The sequence below is a fragment of the Humulus lupulus genome, chromosome 3 (genome assembly GCF_963169125.1).
Source record: "Humulus lupulus chromosome 3, drHumLupu1.1, whole genome shotgun sequence".
Classification (NCBI taxonomy): domain Eukaryota; kingdom Viridiplantae; phylum Streptophyta; class Magnoliopsida; order Rosales; family Cannabaceae; genus Humulus; species Humulus lupulus.
Window position 1 is genome coordinate 284251807 of NC_084795.1, and position 24819 is coordinate 284276625.

Here is a 24819-nt window from a genome sequence, read left to right on the forward strand (position 1 = left end):
TGAAGTTGATTGTAAGAACTCATCTTGTATTTCTTTGCCTATGAATAATACTCAGCTCATCTCTTTTGATCTTTATATATCACAGACCTTTCATTCTATCCAAGTTTCAATATATAATTCGAATTTGGTGTCACTACAAAAAAAACTTGATATTTAGTTGAGTGACAACCAAAAAAATACTTGTCACTAAATGGCCCTGTTCGGTAATTTTTTTTTAAATAGTTTTCTTATTAAATAATAAAAAATTTGATAACAAAACTGAAAAACATGTTCGGTAAGTTAATATTATTTTTAATTTTTTAAAATTTTAAAAATTTTGAAAACACCATTTTCATATTTTTAAAATTTTTTTAAACCAATTTTTATTTCAACCCTCCCAAGCTCGTGCAGAGAGAGCTTTCTCAAGTTTCAATGGCTTCTCCTAGCTTTCTCCAAGTTTTCTTCAGCTCTCTTATTTCTCTCATCTCTTACACGTCTGTTCCTCATATGATTTCTTCTTCTTCTTCTTCTCTTTTTCTGATTTTGTTTGGGATTAGGGTTTGTGATTTTCCTCCATTTTCTCTCTGGTTTGTGTAGCTAATAAGGAAAAAAAAACCATTGAAATTTTAGTAATGAAATCGAAGCAAACTCCTTTCAGAGTAGTTGGCTAACGCTCTATCGTTTCTTCACTCCTCACCCCTTCTTCCAATCCGTAAGACTAACTCAGTTTTGTTTTCTTTTTCTATTATTATTAGTTTTCAATTTGATTTTCGTTCTTTGTTTGTGTGTGGTTATGGAATTTCTAGTTTTAGGGTTCCGAAAGAAGATTCTCAGAAGGAAGGTTTGGAGAAAGGGTCGAGCATTTCGCTCTCGGACTTCCTCCAGCGGAAGCTCAACGACGATTCTGGACTCCCCAGGACGGTCAAAGTAGTTTTTTTTTTTTCACTTTTTCTTTCGTTTTGAGATAAATCATAAAACCCCCCTGTACTTATTTTTTCAAATAGCTTGAATATAGAAAGTTGAAGTAATGAATTTTGAAATTTTATTTAATTTTTGCCATGAGTTTGATTAGCATTTGGATAGATTAAGAGGATATTTATTTTTTTAAAATTATCTGTATAACTTTTGTTGTTGAATTTGCTTAAAGTTCGATTCGATTTGATGATGTTGGAGTTAAAAACTGACTTAATAGTCTGAAAACTTAGTTAGCTATTTGTGGACCAATCACAACAATTATGTGTATTTTTCTAATGTAATTTCTCAATTACTAACAAAGATTGTTTTGGGTCTTGTTTTCCTTGACTGCAGATCAAGAACATCTTGACTTTGAAGCCAATAAACTCCATCTATATGTATGTAAAGGATAAGTCTGATTTGATATCATAAAAAAGTGCACTTGCGGACAAGATCAATGTAGAGCTGCTCAAGTCTCTTGTAACCCTGACAGGCAAGACAAAGTAAGTTACAACCTTCTTGTAATCTCATTCTCATGTCCAACCAAAGAGAAAGCCTATTAACATGCAAACACTTTAATTATGAATAGTGTTCCCCAACTCCTGTGCACATAATCATACACAGCAAACAAAGCTTATATCATACATAGTTGTTCCCACTATATGTCATAATAATCTACTTAAGGTAAAGCTATAACATCTTTAATTCTCTATACAACAAACAACTATCTGCATGTGCTACTAGCTTTGTTCTATATTTATTATACACTTCATGAAGTTGTTTAAGGTGGATGTAGATTTAATTATGGAACTTTGAACCAAACTTTGCATAAACCCTGTTACCTTGAATGACAATTTCTCCATAATTTTTTCATAATAGGGTAATGCTTCCTTGAGTTGTCCAATATTCCTTTGAGTATCTCCACCATGGCTGTCAGAGGCCAAATATTCATAGAGATGTTAAGAGCAGTAACATTCTGTTGGACCAGAATTGGAAGCCTAGGATTGCTGTTTTTGGACTGGCTAAGATTGTTCAAACAGGTGGGGATTGGACTCATGTCATTGCTGGGACACTTGGCTACATTGCTCCAGGAAATAATTAACTTTTTTTTTATTGAATTGGGGAAAATAAATTATTTTGCAGAGTCTATTTTTACCAATTGTTTTATATATACAAGTGTAGAAGTATGTTATGTTATGCCATTGATAAGTTTGTTTTTGTTTTGGTGTTTTTCAGAGTATGCATACACCTACAAAATCAATGAGAAGAGTGAGGTTTATAGCTTTGGAGTGGTGTTAATGGAGTTGGTCACAGGAAAGAGGCCAGTGGAGCCAGAGTTTGGAGAGAACAAGGACACAGTTCATTGGGTTTATAGAAAATTCAAGAGCCAAGAGAGTGTGACTGATTTGGTGGACTCAACCATATCAGAGGCTCAAAAAGAAGATGCCCTTAAAGTGCTGAAAATTGCAGTGCATTGTACATCACAGGTTCCAACTCTAAGGCCCTCCATGACACTACAACAAAACCCCATTTCAATAACACATCATTATAATACTATTAAAAAAGTATTATTGTATATGAGCAAGTCACACGCGGTAAGTGAGTGAAAAAAAAATGCGCCAAAAATATGCCTAAGTCTTTTCTATAGTAGACTCCCTTTTCATCTCTTCTGTCTCATTTTCCTTCTCTCTTTCTCTTCCTGCTATACCCATTTCCTGTCCCCTAGCTGTACCCATTTCCCGTCCCCTAGCTGGAAAACAAGTAAAGACTCAAGCTTATCTGGTAAAGACTCAACCTTGTCACCACCTCCTCCTCCTCCTCTCTCGGACCGAACCACCTCCACTCTCAGATCGACCTACTGGAGCCTCGACGAAGAAAAAAAAATGGAGCCAGCTTAAATCTCAAGATATATGGTAAAGTCTGCTTCTCTATAATTTTTTATTTGAAATTTTGACTACATTTATCTTGAGAATCACTGCATTAATAAGCCCTGTTTTCTGAATATATATATATATCTATAAAAATATAATCTTTGACATTTCCCTCACTACTCTCCCTCATCTCATTACCTAAATCTCTCGTGACAAGCTTAATGCGGTTGTGAATTAATGGCCGAAGCCTACTCTTCACTTGGTGCCATTTTGGAAAATGTTGAATCTAGGCAGCTTCGTCACTTGCTAAGTTCTGGTGTGTATTTGATATATATATATATATATTAAAATCTTGTTTTAAAGTATGATCTAGTGTAACTATTTTATCTTTTATAGGTTAATAGGTCCATTATCTAAAGAGGATAAGGAGATTGAGTCTAGCTTAGCAAAATACCTCAAAGAACAGCTCAAATTACTTGGAGACACATCAGTAAGAAATTTTTAAACTTGATTTTTGATCTCTTAGTAGTTAGTAGGTTAGTTGAGAAAACCATGGCGATTTGAGTAGATTTGCTTGGTATACATGGCCAACCATACAGAAAAATGAAATGTTGAAAGCATTTGACTGTGTTAATTTTGTAATTTATTGTATTGTGGAGACTTAATTTAATTTTATTACTTTGTAAATCTGAGAGTTCTTTCATTTTTTCAGAATATTGTGGGTTCACATTCACGAAGCATTGAAAATCTCTCTATCAAAATGAAACAAAATGGAAATTTTGGAAAAGGTTAATCTTTCTTCTTTCTCTCATTTCTTTTAGACTTCTTATTGATTTTGTTTTTGACCCATTTTCATTATACCTTATTACATTTAATAGGGGTGTGCTGACGTTGCTTAAATAAGTCTTCATTATTTTCAAATCTCATTTTTCTAGTCTAATAATCTATTTTTCTAGGTTTCCCAGCTTAAATTTTGTTTCATGTACTGCTTGTATTATGATTTGGTAGATAAAGCCCTTATTTGTCACTGTTATGGAACCACTTACTTCATCCCTATGGAAGCACATGTGTGCTTTATGCGTTTTTTTTTTATCCGAAGCTAAAATGACTGCTACGAAGGGGATACCTCCCAAAAACTATGAGCCTAGAACAATTAGCATCTAGTTATATATATATACTTGAAGGCTCTATGGAACCACTTTCTTGCTGTGAACGCTTTCCATGATGATGTTTGGCAATGTAAACTCTGTATTTATGAACAGTATTTTCATTTGAACAAAGAAAAGAAATCTTGCAGTTTTATTTCAGATATTTTACTCCAATTTCTTTCTTTTGATCTCACAAGTGTACTACTTATACGGTGAATGTGTTCTTATGTGTAATACATATAAGTTGGATATATATGCTCAACTCTCTGTAACCTTCAGCTGGTTTCAGATAAGTTGATCTAAGTTTACTCTACTTTTATACCCAGAAATAATTACACACACACACAACAACAAGGTTTTGTAGTTCTTGTGATATGATCCGTAGTTACACTAACAGTGTAATTAGTATTTGTAGTTTTTGTGATAAAAAATCTTGTTGTTTCAATTCTTGACGAACTGAAATCAGTTCCAAGGAGGTATATGCAACTATTATGATGATGTTTTAGATGGCCCTTGTTTTGTCTCCTTCATACTTTTTATATAAGATATATATTTATAACAGAAAATAATTGAGCATGTTTGAAAATTGCATTGATAATCTTATGTGTAAAATAAATATCACATCAGAAAAGTTATTGAAAAAATCAAGAAAAAGTGGGGGTTTCTAGTTTGAAATGAGAAATGAGGCATTGTTTTAGAATCTGTGCTTTGACTTGTTTGAGACTTTGAAGTGGTGGAAGATGATAGTAACACTTCTTTCCATATATCCTTCTATGTTTTTGGCTAACAACCTTTCTAGTTTAGCTTTTAATAAATAGGTACCTGTATTTTTTTTTGAAAAAGAGACAAAGGTCAGAGAGTGACCTCTTCTCAAATAAATTGAGAACCCTCACTTATGGCGGAGGAATACCGTGGTGACAATAAAAAACAACTCAAACGAACAAAAATAAACAAACATTGACAAACCAACACCCAAGGACTCACACTGAACAAACTCTAATGCGCCCATAAACTACTCCACTCCCTACAAAGATCCAAAAAAGACAAACCGTCAAAGTCTGTCGTTCTATACACCCAAGTTGCCACCCAGAACTTGATTTTATCCCAAAGGTTGTCCACTACAGAAGAGACATCTTCAAAGATTCTACTATTCCTCTCCAGCCAAATTGCCCAATAAATCGCCAAAACCGTACTCTGCCACAAACGAGCCATCCTTCGCCCGCCCCCCAGATGGCACAGGAACAGATGAGAACAAGAAGAAGGCATACACCAAGAGACCCCGAACTCTGTCAGTACTTTTACCCACACCTCCCTTGCAAGGAGACAATCTAAGAAAAGATGACGAACTGATTCTACTTCATTATTACAGCAGACGCACCAATTCGGCGAAAGATAATGGAAAGGTCTACGCCTCTGTAAATTCTCATGAACGCTCACCTTATCCAAGAATAACAACCAACCAAACAATTTAACTTTATACGGAGCAACACTCCTCCACAAAAACTTTGCCCAATCCAACTCAGGGCCTAAATGAGCATAGCTCAAGGAATGGAAGGCGGACTTACAATTAAAAACTCCACTGGTATCGGGATTCCAAATCCTTCTGTCCTCCAAAATCGATGGGAGAGTCACCACCTGAAGCATATCCATCAATTGAACGAAATTAGTCACCTCCCAATCAAACAAGTTCCTTCTGAACCGCAAATTCCAACCTAAGGCCCCCCCTCTCGCTTCCCCGCCCAAGACTGCCAAATCTTTAATCGCACAATTCTTTGCCATGGATACCAAGAATAAATCCGGGAAGCGAGATTTCAATGTATCTTCGCCAAGCCAAACATCCTCCCAAAACCGAATCCTATCGCCCTTCCCCACCTTAAAACAAACCATTTTCCTGTACTCCTCATACAATGCCGCAATATCCCTCCACGGACCACGAACCGACAATCTTCTTCCTCCTCCCGTATCCCAATGACCCTCATCTAATCCATACCTACTCTTCACCACCTTATACCATAAAGCCTTTCTTTCTAAAGGAAAGCGCCACAACCATTTCATAAGAAAGGCCTTGTTTCGTTTCTCAATATTCCCAATACCCAGCCCTCCATGACTTCGAGACTTACAGACTTCTTGCCAAGAAACCAAATGATCGACCCTCGATTGATCTGCTCCCTCCCACAGAAAATCTCTCATAACTTTCTCTATACTCCTTGCCACATAAGGAGAAGCTTTTTGTTGTCCCTTGACAGGTTCATGTAATTTTTGGTAACTATATTTTTGGTAATTGATCTCTTTTTATGTAGTTCTTTAATAAAAAGGGCATTCTGAAACCTCCAGGTATCTACAAATTATAGGATTTGTGCTATGAAAAAGGTTCTCATTCAAACTAGCTATTGTTGCTAATGTTCCATTAAAATAAACCAGATTTTTTTTTTTGGTAGGTGCATATTTATGTACATTTCTTGTTTAGATGCTATGGATTGCTTGTTTCTTTAATAAATGAAAGTCTTTTGTTCTCATATGTATCTATATATGTATTTGTTATAAAAGTGATAGAATAATGGCAAGCCATCTACATGTTTTCTGCATTATATTCAGATTGAATTCAAGCACATTTCTTACAACATATGCAAATATACTTTTTTTTTAGTACGGTACCATCAACTTTAATTTATATAAATAGGTTTCTTATAACATTTGCATGAACACATACAAATATGTGCCAGGTTTTTAACTTATCAATTATTTTTATACTATAATTTCCAGCTTTACTTTTGCTCATAAATTATCTTTTGCCAAAGATGCATCCATCTACATGAATTTAGTATTGTCCCCATATGTTTTCCATTTTGTTTTTCTGAGTTTTTGTTTGTTTCTGTTTCTGTGTCTGTCTAGTGGAATGTGTACGGTTTTGCATAGCAGAAAAAAACAGAAGATTTCAAAGATAAAACGTGTGGTTGATGCTGATAATTTGGTGCAGTTTCTTTGGCTTCATTCTCTTATTTACCTTTATGTTTGGAAGATTTAGTTACAGTGCTTAGAAGTCTAACAACAACATAAAACTAACCAACAACATAAAAAAACCAGCCTAAATTTCTTTTGTAAGTATAACAAGAGAAAGAATTACTGTTAAGGAATGCTCAAAGTTGGGTAGAGTTGCTGTAACTTGTTCATAACCTTTGAACTGTGTACAGTACATGTCCAACTAGACAATATCTTCCACACTAGTTGAAACAACTGCTTGGATACTGTGTACAGAACTGTATTGCATTTTCTTTGAATCATCTGTACCATTAATATTCATAAACACAACCCACAAATATACACTTTGAATAAATACATCTGAAACCAAACAAATATACCCTTGAAATTTTATTGATAAAGAATAGAATACAAACTGAGGTCTCGAACAGTGACTATTTTGACAGTGTATCCACACTGTAGTAAGAGGTTGACAAGCCATGAAGCTTGCAGCAGAGTGATTCTTGATGCCTCTCACTGTGTGCATTAAAAGTCTGCAAGTTTAGAATCAACAGGTTCATTTAATTAGAAATTAGCTAAATAAGAAGAAAAAAAAAACAAACAACTTAGCATATTGGAATTGAAAATCAAGTTCTTGTCATTTCCATATACCTCTCCTTGATGATTTGGTGACAGTAAGTAATCATCAAAGGAGATCACATCTCTGCCATATTTTATGGCAGCTTTCACCTCTTGATAGGCTATTGGTAAATATCTTGATTGCTTGGTTTTCCTCATCTACTTCATTCTTTGACTTTCTTGCTGCATAAATGTTAGGATCTTGATCTTCTATCCTTGATCATGAAACCTGTGTCTGATTTTGAAGGAAAACCCTTTGTTTTCCAGTTTCAAGATCCTGAAACTTTGTTACTTAATAACAATATCAGAGTAATATTAACAAACACATAGAAAACTTAACAGAAAAATAAAACAAAGAAAGAACACAGTTTTTTAATGAGAAGAAGCTTATTTATATTTATATATATATATGGGCCTTAGCCTTATTTGAATTAGTTGCCCAAAAAAAAAATGAACTGTTTGAAAACAATTGGAGGTTTTTTCTCAGCTTTTTTTCTCTGTTTTCACTCTTCTTCTCTTGAGTTTTTTTTCTTCCTCACAGTACCCAACTAGCTTTATAAGACAGCTGGAACATTTATACAATGTGTAGGATATAACTACCATAACTAACTTTATAAGCTAGCTTTCTAACAACACTAGAAAGATATGTTTACTCTAATTATTCTACACAGTGGCTTTCTTAAATAGAAATTATTTTATGTATGCTGATACAAGTGAATGAGCGAAGGGAATAATTAATTTTTATGGATTTTCATTTGTTTAATTTTATTATACTTTATCTGATATAAGAACAGAGAAGCTGTCCATGAAAAATGTTTGGGTGCATGTGATACTCTTACCATTAATATGTTTGGTCTTTAATCTATATGAGAGTTTGCTTAATGTTTGGGACCGTAGAATGCCCTATTTTTTGTGTGTAAATTATAGTATTCTCTGTTATATATACTTAGGCAAGCAAGGCAGCATTTTTGTGAGACACTGAGAAATGAAGTTGGTTCAATCATTGGCATAACAATTGTCACACCTGGGCTCATTGGGACCAAAATCTCATGTGAATAGGTAGTAATTTATCAATTATATATGTATATGGATTTATATTCAATATATTTTTTGTGATGCATGAGTTTGTAACTTAATTTGTACTTAAATTGTAATTATGATTGGTTTGTGATGGAGTGGTGCAACTGTTTTATCTCAGCTTATTTAATTTAGCAAAAATCTTCAATAATTGAGTCAGCAATTGGAGAGAGAGACCAAGAAGCTTCCCTCCATTTAGAAGTAGTAAGTACTTTTCTTGAGTTCATTTATCAACTTTACCAGTTTATTTTGAGTTTTTATTTGGGCATATTTACCCGTTTATGTTTAAAGATCATATTTTGATTGCTATTTTGAACTGTTCTTGAGACAAGATACTTTGATTGATTTTTTGCTCTGAAATATACTGGTATAAATGTTGGGAATGCCAAGTTTTATTAAAATGTCATTCTTTCCTTACCAAAACTACTGTGACAAGCTAGGGTGAGATGGGGGCCAATGTTTTCGAATTGTGGCACTACAGAAGAAAAGCATGTCTGTTAAAAAAAACCATTTGGGTTCTTACAATCTTTATATCTGTACTTTGCCTAGAGAGAATATCACTTCTAAGCTCTTTTTTTTACTGCTTACATTCTGCTGGTTATTTCTCATTTTTAGCTACGCTTGATGAATTTGTCTCATTTACTTTGCCTTGAAAGAATATCACTTCTAAGTTCTTTTTTACTGCTTATATTATGTTGGTTATTTCTCATTTTCACTCATTAGCTACGCTTGATGAACTCATTTTCCCTGCTGGTCATTTCTCATTTACTTTGCCTAGATTTTGGTTATCACTTCTAAATTTCAGTTCAGCCTTTACTCTTTCAATTTCTCTCTGTAATTTCAGCCAGAGTATATACTGAATATACTAAGTCATACTTAAAATGCCTTTAAAGTAAATGCCTTTATCCCCAAATTTTAAGATCGAATTAGATAAATTTTGGATTTCAAAGGATGTTTTAATATCTATTGACAAATTTTAATTTTGTATTAATCTTTTTAAGTATTGATTATATTCTTTAGGTTGGGGATCCAATTGGCAAGGAGCATTGCAAAGTTAATTTGCAAGAGGTACATAATTTGTTCTTTTAACTCTTATTATTAATATCTTAAAATTGTTAAGAGGAGTTTGAATATCTTAAATATTCATCCATAGAGAAGTAGATTCTAAGATTAAAATTGTGTGCTGCGGTGATAACGGAAGGTTGAAAACTTGTGTGTATTAGAGAAGTAGGTTCTGGAAAATTTGTTTGTGTGCTGCGGTGATATAAGAAAGAAAACTTATTGTGTGTTGTTTGAATTTTTTGACTTGGTATTGATAGATGGTTAGGTAAGTTTTTATATGTATAGATTAGATTTTTCATTATATGTATAGATTAAATTTTTCATTTAGTCATATTGTTTTCATTATTTCCATATGTATAGATTAGATTTAATTGCCATAACCCAAGCTAAAATCTTGTCTTTGATCCAAACCCAATTAGTTAGTGGCTATCATTTTAGAATCTGATTTTTAAATTAAAAATAACACTAGAATCTCTTGAACTAGAGACTATTAAATGGATAGAAAATAAACCAGCAGAATTAACAAAAAAATGGTGGTCAAGACTTGTGTTTAGATAAGCCTCCAATAAGATAACTAGATAAGCATTTAGATAAGCCTCCAATAAGAAAGACTTGTATTAGAAGTTGTCTGGGCTGGCAGGTTGGGAAGATATTGTAGATAGAGTATATTTCCAGACTTAAACAAATAAATATTCACAGCCACAAAACAGCTACACATGAAACACACAGTGCCTATGTAGGGTGTCAACTTCAGTTCACCTCACTGCCCATACCAACAGATTCAGAATGCAATGTTCATGAAACACAGTGCCTATGATGAATATCTATGTCATTAATCATCAAACTTTGACAAACTAACTTGAGGCCCAGTCATGTTCCTAAATACTATCTCATCTTTCCTTTCTTCTATATTAAAAGTATATCTGTCCCTATAAGCTAAATTTTGGAAAGAAAAAAAACACTAAATGTACTTAGAAAGATGCACCAAAACTCAATTAGGCGGCATATAATCTTTAAGTATGGACAGAAAATATTTCTTACAAAAGCACCATTGAAAAAAAAAAATACAAGGTTAACACTGTGAATCAAGTCCAGTAGATAAAACTTTAAACTTCAATAACCCAAATATACTTATACATAAAACTTGCTTGAAGCCTAAATAACCTGTATACTTGTGTATAAAACTAACTTGAAGCCTAAATGACCTAAATATACACCAGAATGTATTCATCAAAAATGATGAATATCCATGTCATTAGTCATCAAACTTTGACAAACTAACTTGAGGCCACTACACTAAATACCCATTTCCATAACACATGAATATAAACTCATCAAAAAGTATTATGGTAGAGTATGGGCCACTTTATGAAAATAGGGCGGTAATAATAAAACCATCCCGCCACTTACACTTAGTTTTTTTTTTCATTTCATTTGGGGCCAATTCATTTGCTTCTCCTTTTTCCTCATCATTCTCTCTCCTCTCTCTCGGATCTCTTTCTCCCACCAGACCTCTCTCCTTCACTCTTTCTCTCTCACCTTTGTCTTTGTGGAGACCGACCGCTACCTTCCCCTACACGCGCCGGCTAGGGATCTTCAGAGGCCATCGAAGCTTCGACCACGCGGACCCAAGCCCTCACACGACACCGAAGTCGGATCGAGCTATTCGCTTGCAGAAGGTCTGTTCTTTATCATTCTTATTTGAATTGGTTTCTCCAAAGTTTTGATTGAGGTATTTCTATGATAATTGATTATTATATATTTTTTGAGAAAATTGTGAAGATGATTAACTCCCAACTCTAGGTTTTGAAATTAGACGTTGATTACGTATCCTTGTTTGAGGCAGTTAAGTAATGCCCATAAACTGTTCGGCGAAATGTGTGTTAGAGGGACATTGTTATTTCAATACTGCACAATAATGGAATGTGTGTTAGAGGGACATTGGTCTGTGTGGATGTGTTCTATAATCCTTGTTTGGGGGAAAAGCTTTTAATGCTGCCCAATATCCTTTCTTTTTTCAAATATTTTTACGAATCCGTTTTTTTGATATAGAAGTATGTTTTTTTGGAACTGCCATTCAAAAATTAGAATTAAATATTTAATTCCGAAAAGTGAATTGTAATATATTTTAATATAATTAATATAATTAAAGTACTTTTTTCTTTTTCAATTAAAAAAAGGAATCATATCATTTAACCTATTTTAACCTCTTACTTTTTCAATATAATATTTCAAAGAGTTGAAAAAGATTCAGAATAATTTAGGGTGAATACACATCATGCATGGGCTTAATAAAAAGGAATTTGCTTCATTTATTTTTGCCTTAAGTTTGAGAAAACTCGTTGCTTCATCCCAGCACAGTATGTGTGTATAATTGCAGGTCAAAGAAGCCATCTTTAGAATTCTTATTCGAAATGAAATGGTATGTTTGATAATACACACATCAGGCTAAGTCTAACGCGTGGCAAGAAGGTATGCTGAGAAATTCTCACCCCCTTTCTCTTTAATCCAGTTCGTTGTGCACATGAGTTGATAAGAGAGATTTACCATTGGAATATTATTCTCATACTATGATTATCAACATTACAAATAATAATAATAATAATAATTGTTATTATCGTTGTTGCTGTCATAGTCATAGTTGCTATTTTTTGTGTATTCACTGATTAAAACTACTACAATAGTACCGCTTGTTGGCAGGGTCATCAGGTGCATTATGAGGGTTGTCAGCATTAAACCAGTAGAGTTTTAGTAAACACTTAAGCTAGATATCTTTTGACCATAAAATTAAATGGTGGTAGGTAAAGAACTTCCACTCTGAAATTTCAACCTTGTTCGTGTCTGCTTTATCTATGGATGGTCATAGGATGAGCACATTCACTTGATCATTGACTGGTATTACACCTCTGAGTGGGACAAAGGCATCATTTTCTATTAAATTTATTCTAACTGATCTAAAAATCTTATCTAGCTTATATTTCTTTAGGATGCACTCAGTCTACATATCTGTTTTTAATGATTACCAATATTTATGTCTTTTTCAGGTTACTTCTGGCATGAGTCCAGCATTCAATCTCTATGGTTGCACACTAATAGGTAAATCGATATTCTACTCTTGTGCCACTTAATAGTTAACCTTTTAGTAAGTTCCCATATACATGTGTATTAGACTTCTGATTACATTTCCATCAGTACTTACCTTCAAAATTGGTTATAATTGTTCAGCTGACTAGGAGAAATCATTATTCTCTGTTTCAAAATATTCCTATTTGCTGTGACAATGCGATGAACTATGTTTAGATACATCTTTTTCTGTGCTTAGTATTTTTATTAAACTTGCAGTGCTTCCCGAATGGAAACCCCGTCTATGATAATATGCATGGTATAACTCTGGTCACTGCTTCTACTCGTAGTAATTCTCCAAATGTAAGATTGCTGCTTTTCTGCTTCCTATTTGATGTAATTTTGTTTTTCAGTAAATAAGGAAGAAATAAATTAGATGCCACTTGATGATAGTTCAAGTGATTGGTTGAGGGGTGAGTGTGTGTTAGTGGTGGGGGTTCAAATTCACAAAACTAGCTTCTACTGCCTGAACGTAACAAAGTGGCAAGGTACATTTGGTTAGCCTTCGAGTGAAAGTTTTAGGCTTCAACTGTGACAATGCATGACTGAATATCAGTGAAATTAAGCATCTGCATCTGATATGAATAAGTGTGCAAATGAGAGACCTGGTGACTCCGGAATCATATTTCTAAAATTTTGAATGTCTCTGTTCTACTCTTCTGGATTTTATTCAATGTCCGACCAAAAATTAATCCTCATCTCTGCATTTGTGGGTTTTATTTCCTGGGTTTTGGTGGTGTGGAATGGCAAAATTAGATGCTAGGAATTCAATTGAGAATACCAAGCTCGTGACTATTAACGTTACAAGGAAGGTTTAATCATAAAACTTCAAAAGTGGTCCAGTAGTGGATGTCAGACTGACAAGTAGTAGAAGTATTGTTATGCTCTGTTGTTCCTTATATACAAAATTTAGGAAATAAAGTGTTAAGGATTCAACTAATAGGTTTGTATTGAACACCCTGATACCTAGAGACATTATCAATTATTCTCCTACTTTTGGCTAGCCTTGACAGTATGTCTTGCAGTAAAATTGTCTCTTACGTGGTATACATTTCAGGGTTACCCTAATATATTGTACAGTATTTTTTTAGTACTCTGAGATATCAATAAATAAATCTGTTCTGCTGACTCAGTTTTTCCCTTGTTTTTTACCAGAATTTGGATTCAAAGATTCACCACAATAACCTTCTCAATAATATACTAGCAAAGGTAGCTTCCTATTCTCTATGATACAGATCCAAGAATATGATATTCAGATATTGTTTTGTTTTGAAATGGCTGATCATTCTTTTAATACATATACTGTTGACTGTTCCTTGCCGAAATTGAATGTTGAGTTTACAACTTAGTAGAATACTAAACTATCAAAATCTTAAGTAATTCATCGTGTGCATGTATGCAAATGATAGAAAAAAAAAAAAAAGGAAAGTTCTAGGGTAGGATATATGGTGAGGTTTTCAGTGAAAGAATGTGCAGAACATGATGATAGACTTCCCTGCAATTTCAGATAACCAAACAACAAACAAACCAGAAAAAAAAGCAACACAGAACAGAGAAAAATGGAATGATATATATTGAAGTCTAGGTGTCCGAGAGCCTAGTCCCTCCCACTTACTGAATACACTCTTTCACACCTTTAACTAAGACAAGTCCCCCTTTTATATCCCTACCCCATCACAGTAGGTACACCCTCCCTTACAATAACCTATCTCTCATAACTAACTCCGCTCACATTTATTCTCTACTGCTCACCCTCACGTTTACCCTTTACTTCCTAGAGTAAACATAGGTGATCGGTGGCCTATCAATACCGCCTCCTAAAAGCTTCACCTTGTCCTCAAGGTGAAAATGAGGAAACTGGTGTTGTATGACGTCGAAGTCTTCCCATGTTGCTTCAAAAACTAGGAGGTTACGCCATTGAATGAGAGCTTGTGGCTGCTCCTTGTTGGTGCCGGGTCTGACCTCCAAAACAGCCGCTGGTTCCAGCATCCATTCGAGCTCTTCAGTCATTGCAGCGGGCATTTGTGTTGCTGTCTGGTTTGGTCCCAAGGCTGGGCGAAGAAGAGAAACATGAAAAACGAGATGGATAGTTGCTGTTGGAGGAAGTTGCAATTTATACGCTGCTGCCCCAACCTTGGAAATTACTGGGTACAGACCAAAATACTTGGGCGCCAGCTTCTCATTCTTACGCTTCGCTAAACTTCGCTGCCTATACGGTCTGAACTTCACATAAACCATGTCGCCAACTGCAAATTGAAGATCCCGCCGTTTCTTATCTGCCTGATGCTTCATTTTCTGCTGAGCTCGCTGGAGGTTTTGTTTCAGCAAGGACAGAATATCATCCCGTGCTTGCAAAGTCTGTTCTACCTCTGAAACACGCGTACTAGCAGGCTCAAATCGCAGCAAAGGAGGTGGATCTCTGTGGTATACTGCCTTGAAGGGAGTCATGCCAGCGGAGGAGTGAAAAGATGTATTGTACCAGTATTCTGCCCAAGGGAGCCAACGTACCCACTGGTTGGGTTTGAGGCTAACAAAACAGCGCAAATACGTCTCTAGGCAGCGATTAACCACTTCCGTTTGGCCATCCGATTGAGGATGATATGCCGTGCTTTGCTTCAGCGCCGTGCCCTGCAACCTGAAAAGTTCCTTCCAAAAAAGACTGAGGAATATTTTGTCTCTATCGGAGACAATAGATCTTGGAATCCCATGTAATTTCACCACCTCTCTAACAAAAACAGCGGCTATAGTAGTTGCTGAATATGGGTGACGCAAGGAAATAAAATGGGCATACTTGCTTAAACGGTCCACCACTACTAAGATTGAATCAAACCCGTTGGACAGCGGTAATCCTTCTATAAAATCCATAGAAACATCCTCCCAAATTTGTTCCGGAATAGGCAGCGGTTGTAGCAAACCCGCTGGGGTCTGAGCAAGGTACTTGTGTTGTTGACAAATCGAACATTCTGTGATGAATTTCTGAACATCCCGACGCATTCCTTTCCAATATAAGTCCGCTGACAGCCGCTGAAACGTTTTAAAAACCCCCGAATGACCCCCTATTTTGCTGCCATGATACTCTTGTAGAAGGAGAGGGATGAAAGGAGATGATGAAGGAAGAACCAATCTGCCTTTAAACTTCAAACACCCTTGCACCAGTGAAAAACCCCCACACGGCCTCCCTAGGGACAGTTCTTGAAGTATCTTCGCTAAGGCTGGGTCCGTCGCCACATGTGCTTGCAAATCGGGAATGGAGATCAAGTTAGGTGCTGAAATGACAGCCAAGGCAGCGTCATTGCACACTCTAGACAAAGCATCAGCAGCTTTGTTTTCCAATCCGGGCCGGTATTGAATGTCAAAATCATAACCCAAGAGCTTAGTAAGCCACCTTTGATGTTCCATTGCCACCAATCTTTGTTCCAACAAGAACTTCAAACTCTTTTGATCCGTGCGCACTAAAAATTTCCGACCCAACAAATACGGCCTCCATTTTTGAATAGCAAGCACAATCGCCATCAACTCCCGTTCATAGACCGATTTGGCCTTAGCTCTTGGTGATAAAGCATGGCTGAAATAAGCTATAGGGCGGCTGTCTTGCATAAGAACCGCCCCTAAACCTCCTCCCGAGGCATCCGCCTCTACTACAATTGGTGCGGAAAAGTTGGGAAGTGCCAAAACCGGTGCCGAACACATCGCTGCCTTCAAACAACCAAACGCTTCCTCCGCCTCTTGTGTCCATCCAAAGGCATCCTTTCTCAATTGGTCCGTCAAAGGTCTTGCTATGCCACCATAACCCTTCACAAACTTGCGGTAGTACCCCGTCAAGCCCAAGAATCCTCTCAATGCTCGTATATTCTTGGGTGTTGGCCACGTTTCCATGGCTGAAATCTTGCTGGGATCCGCTGAAACTCCTTGGGCAGAGATAATATGACCTAAGTACTCCACCTTTTCTTGAGCAAATAGGCATTTCTTTTGATTGGTATAGAGTTGATGTTGCTGTAGGCGTTCTAGGACCAAGTGAAGATGGTGGGTATGCTCTTCCAAAGTCGTACTATAGATCAAAATATCATCAAAGAACACAAGAACAAATTTCCTTAAGTACTCCCGAAAAACGTCATTCATGAGGGCTTGAAACGTGGCCGGCGCGTTTGTCAACCCAAAAGGCATAACTAAGAACTCATAGTGACCTTCATGAGTTCTAAAAGCTGTCTTCTCCACGTCCTTGGATGTGACTCGAATTTGGTGATAGCCCGACTTGAGATCTAACTTGGTAAAGACCGTGGCACCATAAAGCTCATCCAAGAGCTCATCGATCACCGGAATAGGGAATTTATCAGCCACCGTGTCTCTGTTCGAGGCCCGATAATCAACGCAGAAACGCCAGCTCCCGTCCTTTTTTACTAACAAAACCGGGCTAGAAAATGGGCTGGTACTTGAGCGTATGATGCCGGCTTGAGCATTTCGCGCACTAACTTCTCAATTTCATCCTTCTGAATTTGTGCATAACGATAGGGTCTAACGGAAATCGGTCCCGACCCTGCCTTAAGGGTGATAGTGTGCTCACGCCCACGGCTAGGAGGCAACCCCACTGGTGTGCAAAAAACTTGACGAAACTGGTCCAACAAATCTGTAATCATCGGTGGCAGCTGCTGAGTGTCCACCTCCTGTCCCACGGCCACGTGCCCAAAATGAACCCAGAACCCATGAGTTTCCTTCTCTGCCGACAGTATCATCGCCTTAAGGGAAATAGGGGATTTGCACAAACTCGGATCTCCTTGTAGCGTCACCCACACTCCTGCCATTTCAAAACGAATATCCATTGTTTTCCAATTAACCTGCATATTTCCCAAGGTTTCCAGCCACTTGATGCCCAAGATCACGTCTGCCCCTCCCAACTCCAAAGGCAAGAAATCAGTCACCACCCGTACTGCGCCCAAATCCAATTCCACCTGAGCACACACACCTTCGGTTCGCACCTTTCCCCCAGTACCCAGCAATACACCATAGCAGGTTGTAGCTGTAATCGGCATGCCCACTTGAGACACCACATCCATGGAGATGAAGTTGTGAGTGGCGCCGCTGTCAACTAACACCGTCACTGGTCGCTGCCCAATGTGGCCCGCCAATTTTAAGGTATGGGCGGAGGAAATGCCCACCAAAGAATTAAGAGATAGCGTTGCCAAAGTCTCCTCCACCACCTCTGTTTCGCCGGAATCCGGTGATTGTGGCAGCGACTCTTCTGTGCCCCCGCCATCTTCCTTGTCTGTAATCAACAATATCTGTAATGCTTGTTGGTCACACTCATGCCCCCTATAGAATTTCTTGTCACACTTGAAACAGATTCCTCTAGCTTTCTTCTCTTGATACTCGGCCTCCGTGAGACGGCGGAATGATGGCGGCGATCTCAACGGCGGCGTGGTGGTCGGCCTGGTGTTGGTGGCTGCTGGAAACGATTGGTGATGTCCTCCCTGAGTGGCTGGCGGCATAGATCGTGTAGACAAACCAGTTAGGGTTTGTCTAAAATTCTGATTAAAATTTGGGCCTGATTTCTGCAAACTGGGCTTCGGGTGTGGGCCTGCCATAAACAATTGTTGCCCGTCCTCAACTCTCTGGGCTGTTTCCATTATTTGGGCCAGGCCTAGAGGTTGTAAAATATGGAGAGCAGCCTTGATGTCATCCTTCAGCCCACGCATGAAGCTTCCCTCCAAGATGTGCTCTGGAACGTCAGGAACACGTGAAGCTAGGATCTCCCACTTCGCACGGTACTCCTTCACCGTCGACTGCTGGGTCACAGAAAGGAACTCTTCCGACAGAGACCCGATCGGAGCTGCTCTAAATCGAAGGATGAGCAACCTCCGCAGAGTTGCCCAAGAAGTAATAGGACGCCTCTGATTCTCCCACTGAAACCAAGTCAGTGCATCTCCATCTAAACTGACTATGGCCGTCTCCAACATCATAGCTTCAGTCATGCGAGTGAGTAAAAAATAACGCTCAATGCGATAAACCCACCCATCCGGATTCTCCCCCGAAAACAAGGGCAACTCCATGCGAAGGGGGCGAAAATCTGGGCCCATATTCACCTCGGATTGGCCGGCGTCCATGGTGGTCACTGGTGGCGGCGGTGGCGATGATTCCAGATGCGGTGGTGGGCTGTGCAGTCCCGTAGGACACGGAACAGTATCTCGCAATGGCCCTTCGTCCCCTGCCCGAGACGATCGATCTCGACTTCCCCCTGTGAGATTGGCTTGCTGATTCCCCTGAGCTTGCAACAACACAGTCAGATGTGCAACCAGATAATCCATCTTCTTCTCCATAGCCGGCAACCTCTGCACTTCTTGCTTCAACGATTCCAATTCCTTAGGGAATTGCTGAAATTCAGTTCTGACGTCGTGCAGTTCCCTTTGAACTCCCGTCTGAATTTCTTCCAGCCTCACCTCCAAATTGTCAAACTGTGAATCCCTCTTAGGTCCCATGGAAGTCGGATTGCTCTGATACCACTTTGATAGACTTCCCTGCAATTTCAGATAACCAAACAACAAACAAACTAGAAAAAAAAGCAACACAGAACAGAGAAAAATTGAATGATATATATTGAAGTCTAGGTGTCCGAGAGCCTAGTCCCTCCCACTTACTGAATACACTTTTTCACACCTTTAACTAAGACAAGTCCCCCTTTTATATCCCTACCCCATCACAGTAGGTACACCCTCCCTTACAATAACCTTTCTCTCATAACTAACTCCGCTCACATTTATTCTCTACTGCTCACCCTCACGTTTACCCTTATACTTCCTAGAGTAAACATAGGTGATCGGTGGCCTATCACATGATTTGGTCAAATCAGTGACACTGTAACAGCCTGGTAGATTTGCATTCTTCTATGGCATATATTAATGTGTTGATTCTCATGGACTTATTCTTGTGTTAATTTTAACATGTTTCATGGATTTTCTTGGAACTCGATTACATTAATCATGTGTAGGTTTTTTTATGATTTTATAAATATATATTATATGTAAAAAAAGGTTTCATTGAGTTAACTATGTCAATGAGAATTGTATTGTTGTAGATTGGAATGCTCGAAAGAAATTCCACTTGGTGATTGAACTGATGGGATACTATGTAGCTTCGAAATGCATGTGATTCAGTTTGTGCTTTTTTCTTGATGATTATGAATTTATAATTTGGTTTGTTATTTATTTTCTTGTTAAGTGAATGGTTCTTTGCATATTCAGGACAATCAGAATGTCAAGAAAGACATTTATTCTTGTTTATTTGATATTGCTGAAGAGATATTTCTTTGTATATTCAGGACAATCAGAATGTCAAGAAAGACATTAATAATTTTGTAAAATTTTCTCACATTCTTTCATTTATTTAGTTAGTTTTCAAATTGGGTTGGTATGTATTAGCTCGCGAGTTCCTCCTATACTACAAATGAATATATTAATTTAGAAAGAAAAAAAGATGTAGAAAAGTCAGCAGCATTCTCTTCCAATTTGGTTTTTTTTCCCTTTATCTTTTAAGTATTTATTTAGTTTTGAAATTACTGAGTTCTTTTTTTTTTGTTTGGGTTATGTGTTTGTTTGCAAAGGATGATAGTGATGTGGTATTGATGGCCTTTCTTTGTAGGTAGAATTAGGTTACATTATATTCAATTTGCTTAGTAGAATGATTTTTTTTTGACATGGTATTTAAAATACAGAGAAATCAATCCTTAATCCTAAATCCAACTTGACCATTGCTTTAGTTCTTTGTGCTTACGATTTTATTCTTTCTTTTTGTCAATTCCTTCTAATTGTGGCAATAAAGTGAATATATATGTTTTTTATATTTGTTTGTTTGTTGGGGACAAAAGAAAGTCTCACACATATCTTTAAACGTTAAACTTAGTGAGGGTGTGGGCTTTTGATGTAGAAATTCACTCACACCATCTAATTCTCTAATGAAACTTTTGTATGTGTCAAAATTTTGCTAATGCTAATTGAAGTAAATAAAAAAAAATTGTGCTAGAGCTAGATCTAATGTAAAATCTTCATGAGCAGTTAATAAAATATTAGTTTTGATGGCTGGAGGGATTATTTACATTATGTTATTGTTTTACCTCTGCAATTTATTGGAGATTATAGCTTTTATAGTCATTATTCTTCATTTTATTTAGTTACCTTTAATGTCAACATATATAGCATGCTTAATCATATATTTTAAGTTTTCATCTGCTGATATAACAATTTAAAACATTATCTGTGTTGAATAAGAAGGGCAAAACAAGTAACAAGTATGAATGCAGGCAGTACCTGAAGAAGCAGTTCCAGCAAAAACAGCTTGCATGTACTGTTGGACAGTTTCTCTTTTTTTCTGTAGTATGGATTTTGGAGTATGGAAAGAAAACATCAGAAACACTTACAACAAATGGGACGGGGTTGCTCGCAGCACCACACAGGTACTCCTGTCTTGTAACTATAACCAAATTTAATAGTTTGATCAGCAAAACCTCAATTTGATTCTTGTCATGACAATGAAATGATGTTTCCTGGGATTGGTAAAATAGTGCATGGACCAGTTTTTTTTCTCAGCTTTCATGGGGCCTAAATTGAACTCATTAAAGAGAGTTAGTCAAGAGCTTTATTTATATAGAGAATGAGTAGTACAGAGGGGGTAGTTATGAAACTAACTACCATATAACAAACTCTTCAGCAGACAAACTAACATAACTAAATAATATTAACAACTAGTGCTTTCAGAAGTGAATCATGTCTTGTCAACAGAATGATTTTTCATGTCTTATTAGTATAAATAATTCATTAGTAATCTGCTATATATATTATATTGTTCATGTTTTCATTCATTAACAGAATGATTTTTCAACTGGTTACAGGTCTTTGTGTTTATGTTTTAAATGTAATTTAGTGAAAGGCGATCAGATTTGGTCTGTTTTTATTGATTTTGAAACTAATTCTTTGATTTTTTTTTTCCATTATTTTTGTAAGAGTGACTGTATGAAGAGAAAAGAGAAAGACATTACAAATAGAATAATCCCATTGATTTGGTTATGCATTATGATCGACTTAAAATTTAGTGGTCAGTCTCAATTGTTTTTTTTCCCTTCAGTTTTGTCAAAAAGTGGTAAAAGAATTGACTAACAAAAAACACAAGTAAACATTAGCTTAGTGAAAAACTTGAGCATAACTTATCCCAAGTAAAATTAAAGATATGTAAAATATTTGAATATATTCATTATGATCGATTAGTGACATCAAGATATTTTATTTTATTTTTGGCATGATTAGTTTCAATTTTTTGAATTTTAAGTAAGTAGTATCATGATCCATGAGTTAGAAAATGAACAAACAATTCGTTTCTGGATAATTCATTAGACAATAAAAAATATATTTTATCAAGATTATCCTTAAACTTTAAGCAAATGAAGCATAAAAATGTCTAGTGATGAAAAAAGAGAAATCATTTTCTTTCCTGGATCTCTTTCATTATTATTATTATTCATTATTAAAATATTGTATTTTGAGCAATGCTCTCTTACAGATATAGAAACATTTTAAAGTTAGATACTTATAGTCTAAAGAAGAAGAAACTAAAGAAAGCATTAATATTCATGTACAGAGTCATTTGTTATCATAAGACATTTTACTATCCAAAAAGTTAACAACTCAGTAACATGGCCCTAGTCATTTGCAATCACATATTGGCCTATGGTTTGAATTTGGTCTTCTTGTCTTGTATAACTGAACTATTCACGAACAATATCATTAATTCATTTTCTTTCTTATGCTATAAATGTTCAATTTTAGTGATTCTGTTTTTATATGAGTTGCATGACACAACTTTGTTTCAATGTTTCTGGTTTTAAAGAATTGTCTATCTGAGCATTACACACTCTAATATCAATACCTCATGATTAGCACTATCTGCAACTTTTGAGGCTTAAATTATACTTGAAAGTTATCTTTGTTATATTACAGCTTTATTTAACTTTTGAGGCTTAAGTTAAAAAAATTGATGAGAGATAAAGAGACTCTAGTTTGTTGATTGTTTCACTTCTGTTCTGTTTTTTGAATACTGGACGAATTGACAGACATGGAAAAGTTTTGATATTTATGATCGCTTTTGTGCTTTTATTACAAAATAAATGATTGAATCAATTGGGTATGGTTTATTTTGGCGAATCGAATATAATTTTGGGTTATTACGGCGGAAGTGCATAGTGGGGGAAGGATCGTAATGTTCAAATTTGTGATTTTTTTCTTCTTATTTAAGCGTTAGTTTTGAACTTTTTTATTGGACTAGTTATTAGAATTGTGTGTTTGACTGGGAGAATATAGAGAAGTGGAAATGTGAACTGGGTAGTGGTTATAGAGAATTTTTTAATGTTATATTTCATATTTGGTAGTTGATGTAATGTAGTAGATAGATTCTAAATTTTAGCGTACTTCTTATTTCGTGCACTCAAAACTAGATTATCTACTATCTAGTGAACCTAACAAGGACAATGAAGTCAGACTCGTGGCGTTATCATGCTAATGTCGATTTTTTATATTTATCCATTTGATTCTGGTTTAAGTTCAGATTTTAAAATTGTCTGAAAACTTAGCTACGATATTAAAGTCCAACGAGCTTGATTGTTTGTATTATATCAATTCAAATTCTTGTATGGCTTTAGTATTTTAGGAACAAATTCATTTAGGATTGATAAAGAATGGCTGCTGCAGTAAGCTGCCAGTGTATTTACTATATAGTTATGTTGTACTACCTATTTGTGTTGGTTCACGCGGTAAATCACATAATTTTTTTTAACTGGCAAAAGGCAATTTAATTTACATAATCCAGTTGATACCATCTCCTTTTTTTTTGCCAAAATGTTCATTAAATCTCATATTTTTCTTTCAGAAATCTTATGAGACAAAACAGTATAAGAAGGGGTTGAAGGCTGCGGACATTATATTGAAAAAGTTTCCAGACCATGGAGGTATTTTCTGTTTCATGCAATATGTAATTTGGTACTGCACAATTAGCTGATCTAGCGACCACTTTATTCAGTTTTGTTTCCTCTGTCCGCGTCCATTGGCTCTTGTCTACACACCTATATGTATATATATATATTTTATTTGCTTTTCACATATTGGAGAACTTGACAATTTCATCATTTTTTTGTTATAAATTATATGAATCATTCTGATGCATGAACCTCATGCTTATATAGGATCCACATTTAGCTGCTGAGCCACAGTGCTTCTTGAAGATTTACAGTCATCTCTCTTTTTTTTTTTTAAAAAAAAAGATTTACAGTCATCTTGCTGTTTTATTATTATTTTTTAATTGAAATCATTTTCAAACAAAATTAGCTTAAGTCTTATGTTCTTAATAATAAAATGACTTTTTTTTTACAATGTGCAGGTATATTGAGATGATTTCTTTGGAGCAATTCTTGACAACATTTGTAGTTGAGGCATTTAGAATGGAAGAATGTATTTCACTAATTTTTGTATACATTTCTTGTTTTGTATTTAGTGATAAAGGAATCTGAATTGGGCATAAAGTATGTTGTAATATGATTTCTTAAGCCTAGGCTAGTAGACTAAATATTGTAATTACATTTGAGTAATTAATAAAAATCTATTTATGTTACCTTATTTGGCTTCAACTTTCATATTTGTTTTTCTAGTTTTGTGTAAGTCAAAAAAAATTATGTTTCTCTAAGCTAATATAACACGTGTTATACTAAAGTATAGTATAACACAAATAATGTGTTATACTAAATAACATAACTCAACACTTATCTATATATTAAAATAACATAGAAATTGTGTTATCGTTGACAGTACAATAGCGCATCTGTATAACACTGATAAAGTGTTATGTAAAGTACCCTGACGTACGATAACATAGTCGGTCTTAACACATCAGAAAGTGTTATCGTATGATTTGATAACACATTTTCAGTGTAATTAAAAGCATTTTTTCTTGTAGTGTGAGAACAGTAGTTCATATGTTGG

General features: G+C 35.8%; 2 protein-coding genes across 15 annotated transcripts in view; both read left to right on the forward strand.

Annotated features, from left to right (window-relative positions):
• Positions 1–24819, forward strand: part of LOC133824854 (ribosomal lysine N-methyltransferase 3-like) — a 48626-nt gene that overhangs the window by 9356 nt on the left and 14451 nt on the right. The window lies entirely within an intron of this gene.
• LOC133824858 (uncharacterized) lies at positions 342–24454 on the forward strand. 14 transcript variants are annotated; one of them, XR_009888588.1, is made up of 20 exons: positions 342–691; positions 786–906; positions 1288–1436; positions 1813–1973; positions 2170–2846; positions 3022–3120; positions 3201–3294; positions 3517–3592; positions 8500–8608; positions 8748–8830; positions 9647–9694; positions 11199–11367; positions 12069–12160; positions 12490–12583; positions 12733–12784; positions 13031–13114; positions 13967–14020; positions 21099–21251; positions 23714–23792; positions 24221–24454. XR_009888588.1 is itself a non-coding variant. In XM_062257866.1 (7 exons), the coding sequence occupies exons 3-7, from the start codon at positions 13064–13066 to the stop codon at positions 24232–24234; spliced, it is 351 nt and encodes a 116-aa protein (XP_062113850.1). In that variant the 5' UTR covers positions 12182–12583; positions 12733–12784; positions 13031–13063; the 3' UTR covers positions 24235–24454. The 14 variants fall into 14 exon arrangements, 1 of the variants encoding a protein (XP_062113850.1); XR_009888587.1 differs by lacking the exon at positions 12490–12583 and having other exon boundaries at positions 344–691; positions 2170–2528; positions 2660–2846; XR_009888592.1 differs by lacking the exon at positions 12490–12583 and having other exon boundaries at positions 21103–21251.

Coding starts and splice junctions, on each gene's coding strand:
- LOC133824858 (XM_062257866.1), top strand. CDS start 13,064: ATGCATGGTATAACTCTGGTCACTGCTTCTACTCGTAGTAATTCTCCA. Junction 14,021..21,098: donor TCAATAATATACTAGCAAAG/GTAGCTTCCTAT, acceptor GTATGAATGCAG/GCAGTACCTGAAGAAGCAGT. Junction 21,252..23,713: donor TTGCTCGCAGCACCACACAG/GTACTCCTGTCT, acceptor TTTTTCTTTCAG/AAATCTTATGAGACAAAACA.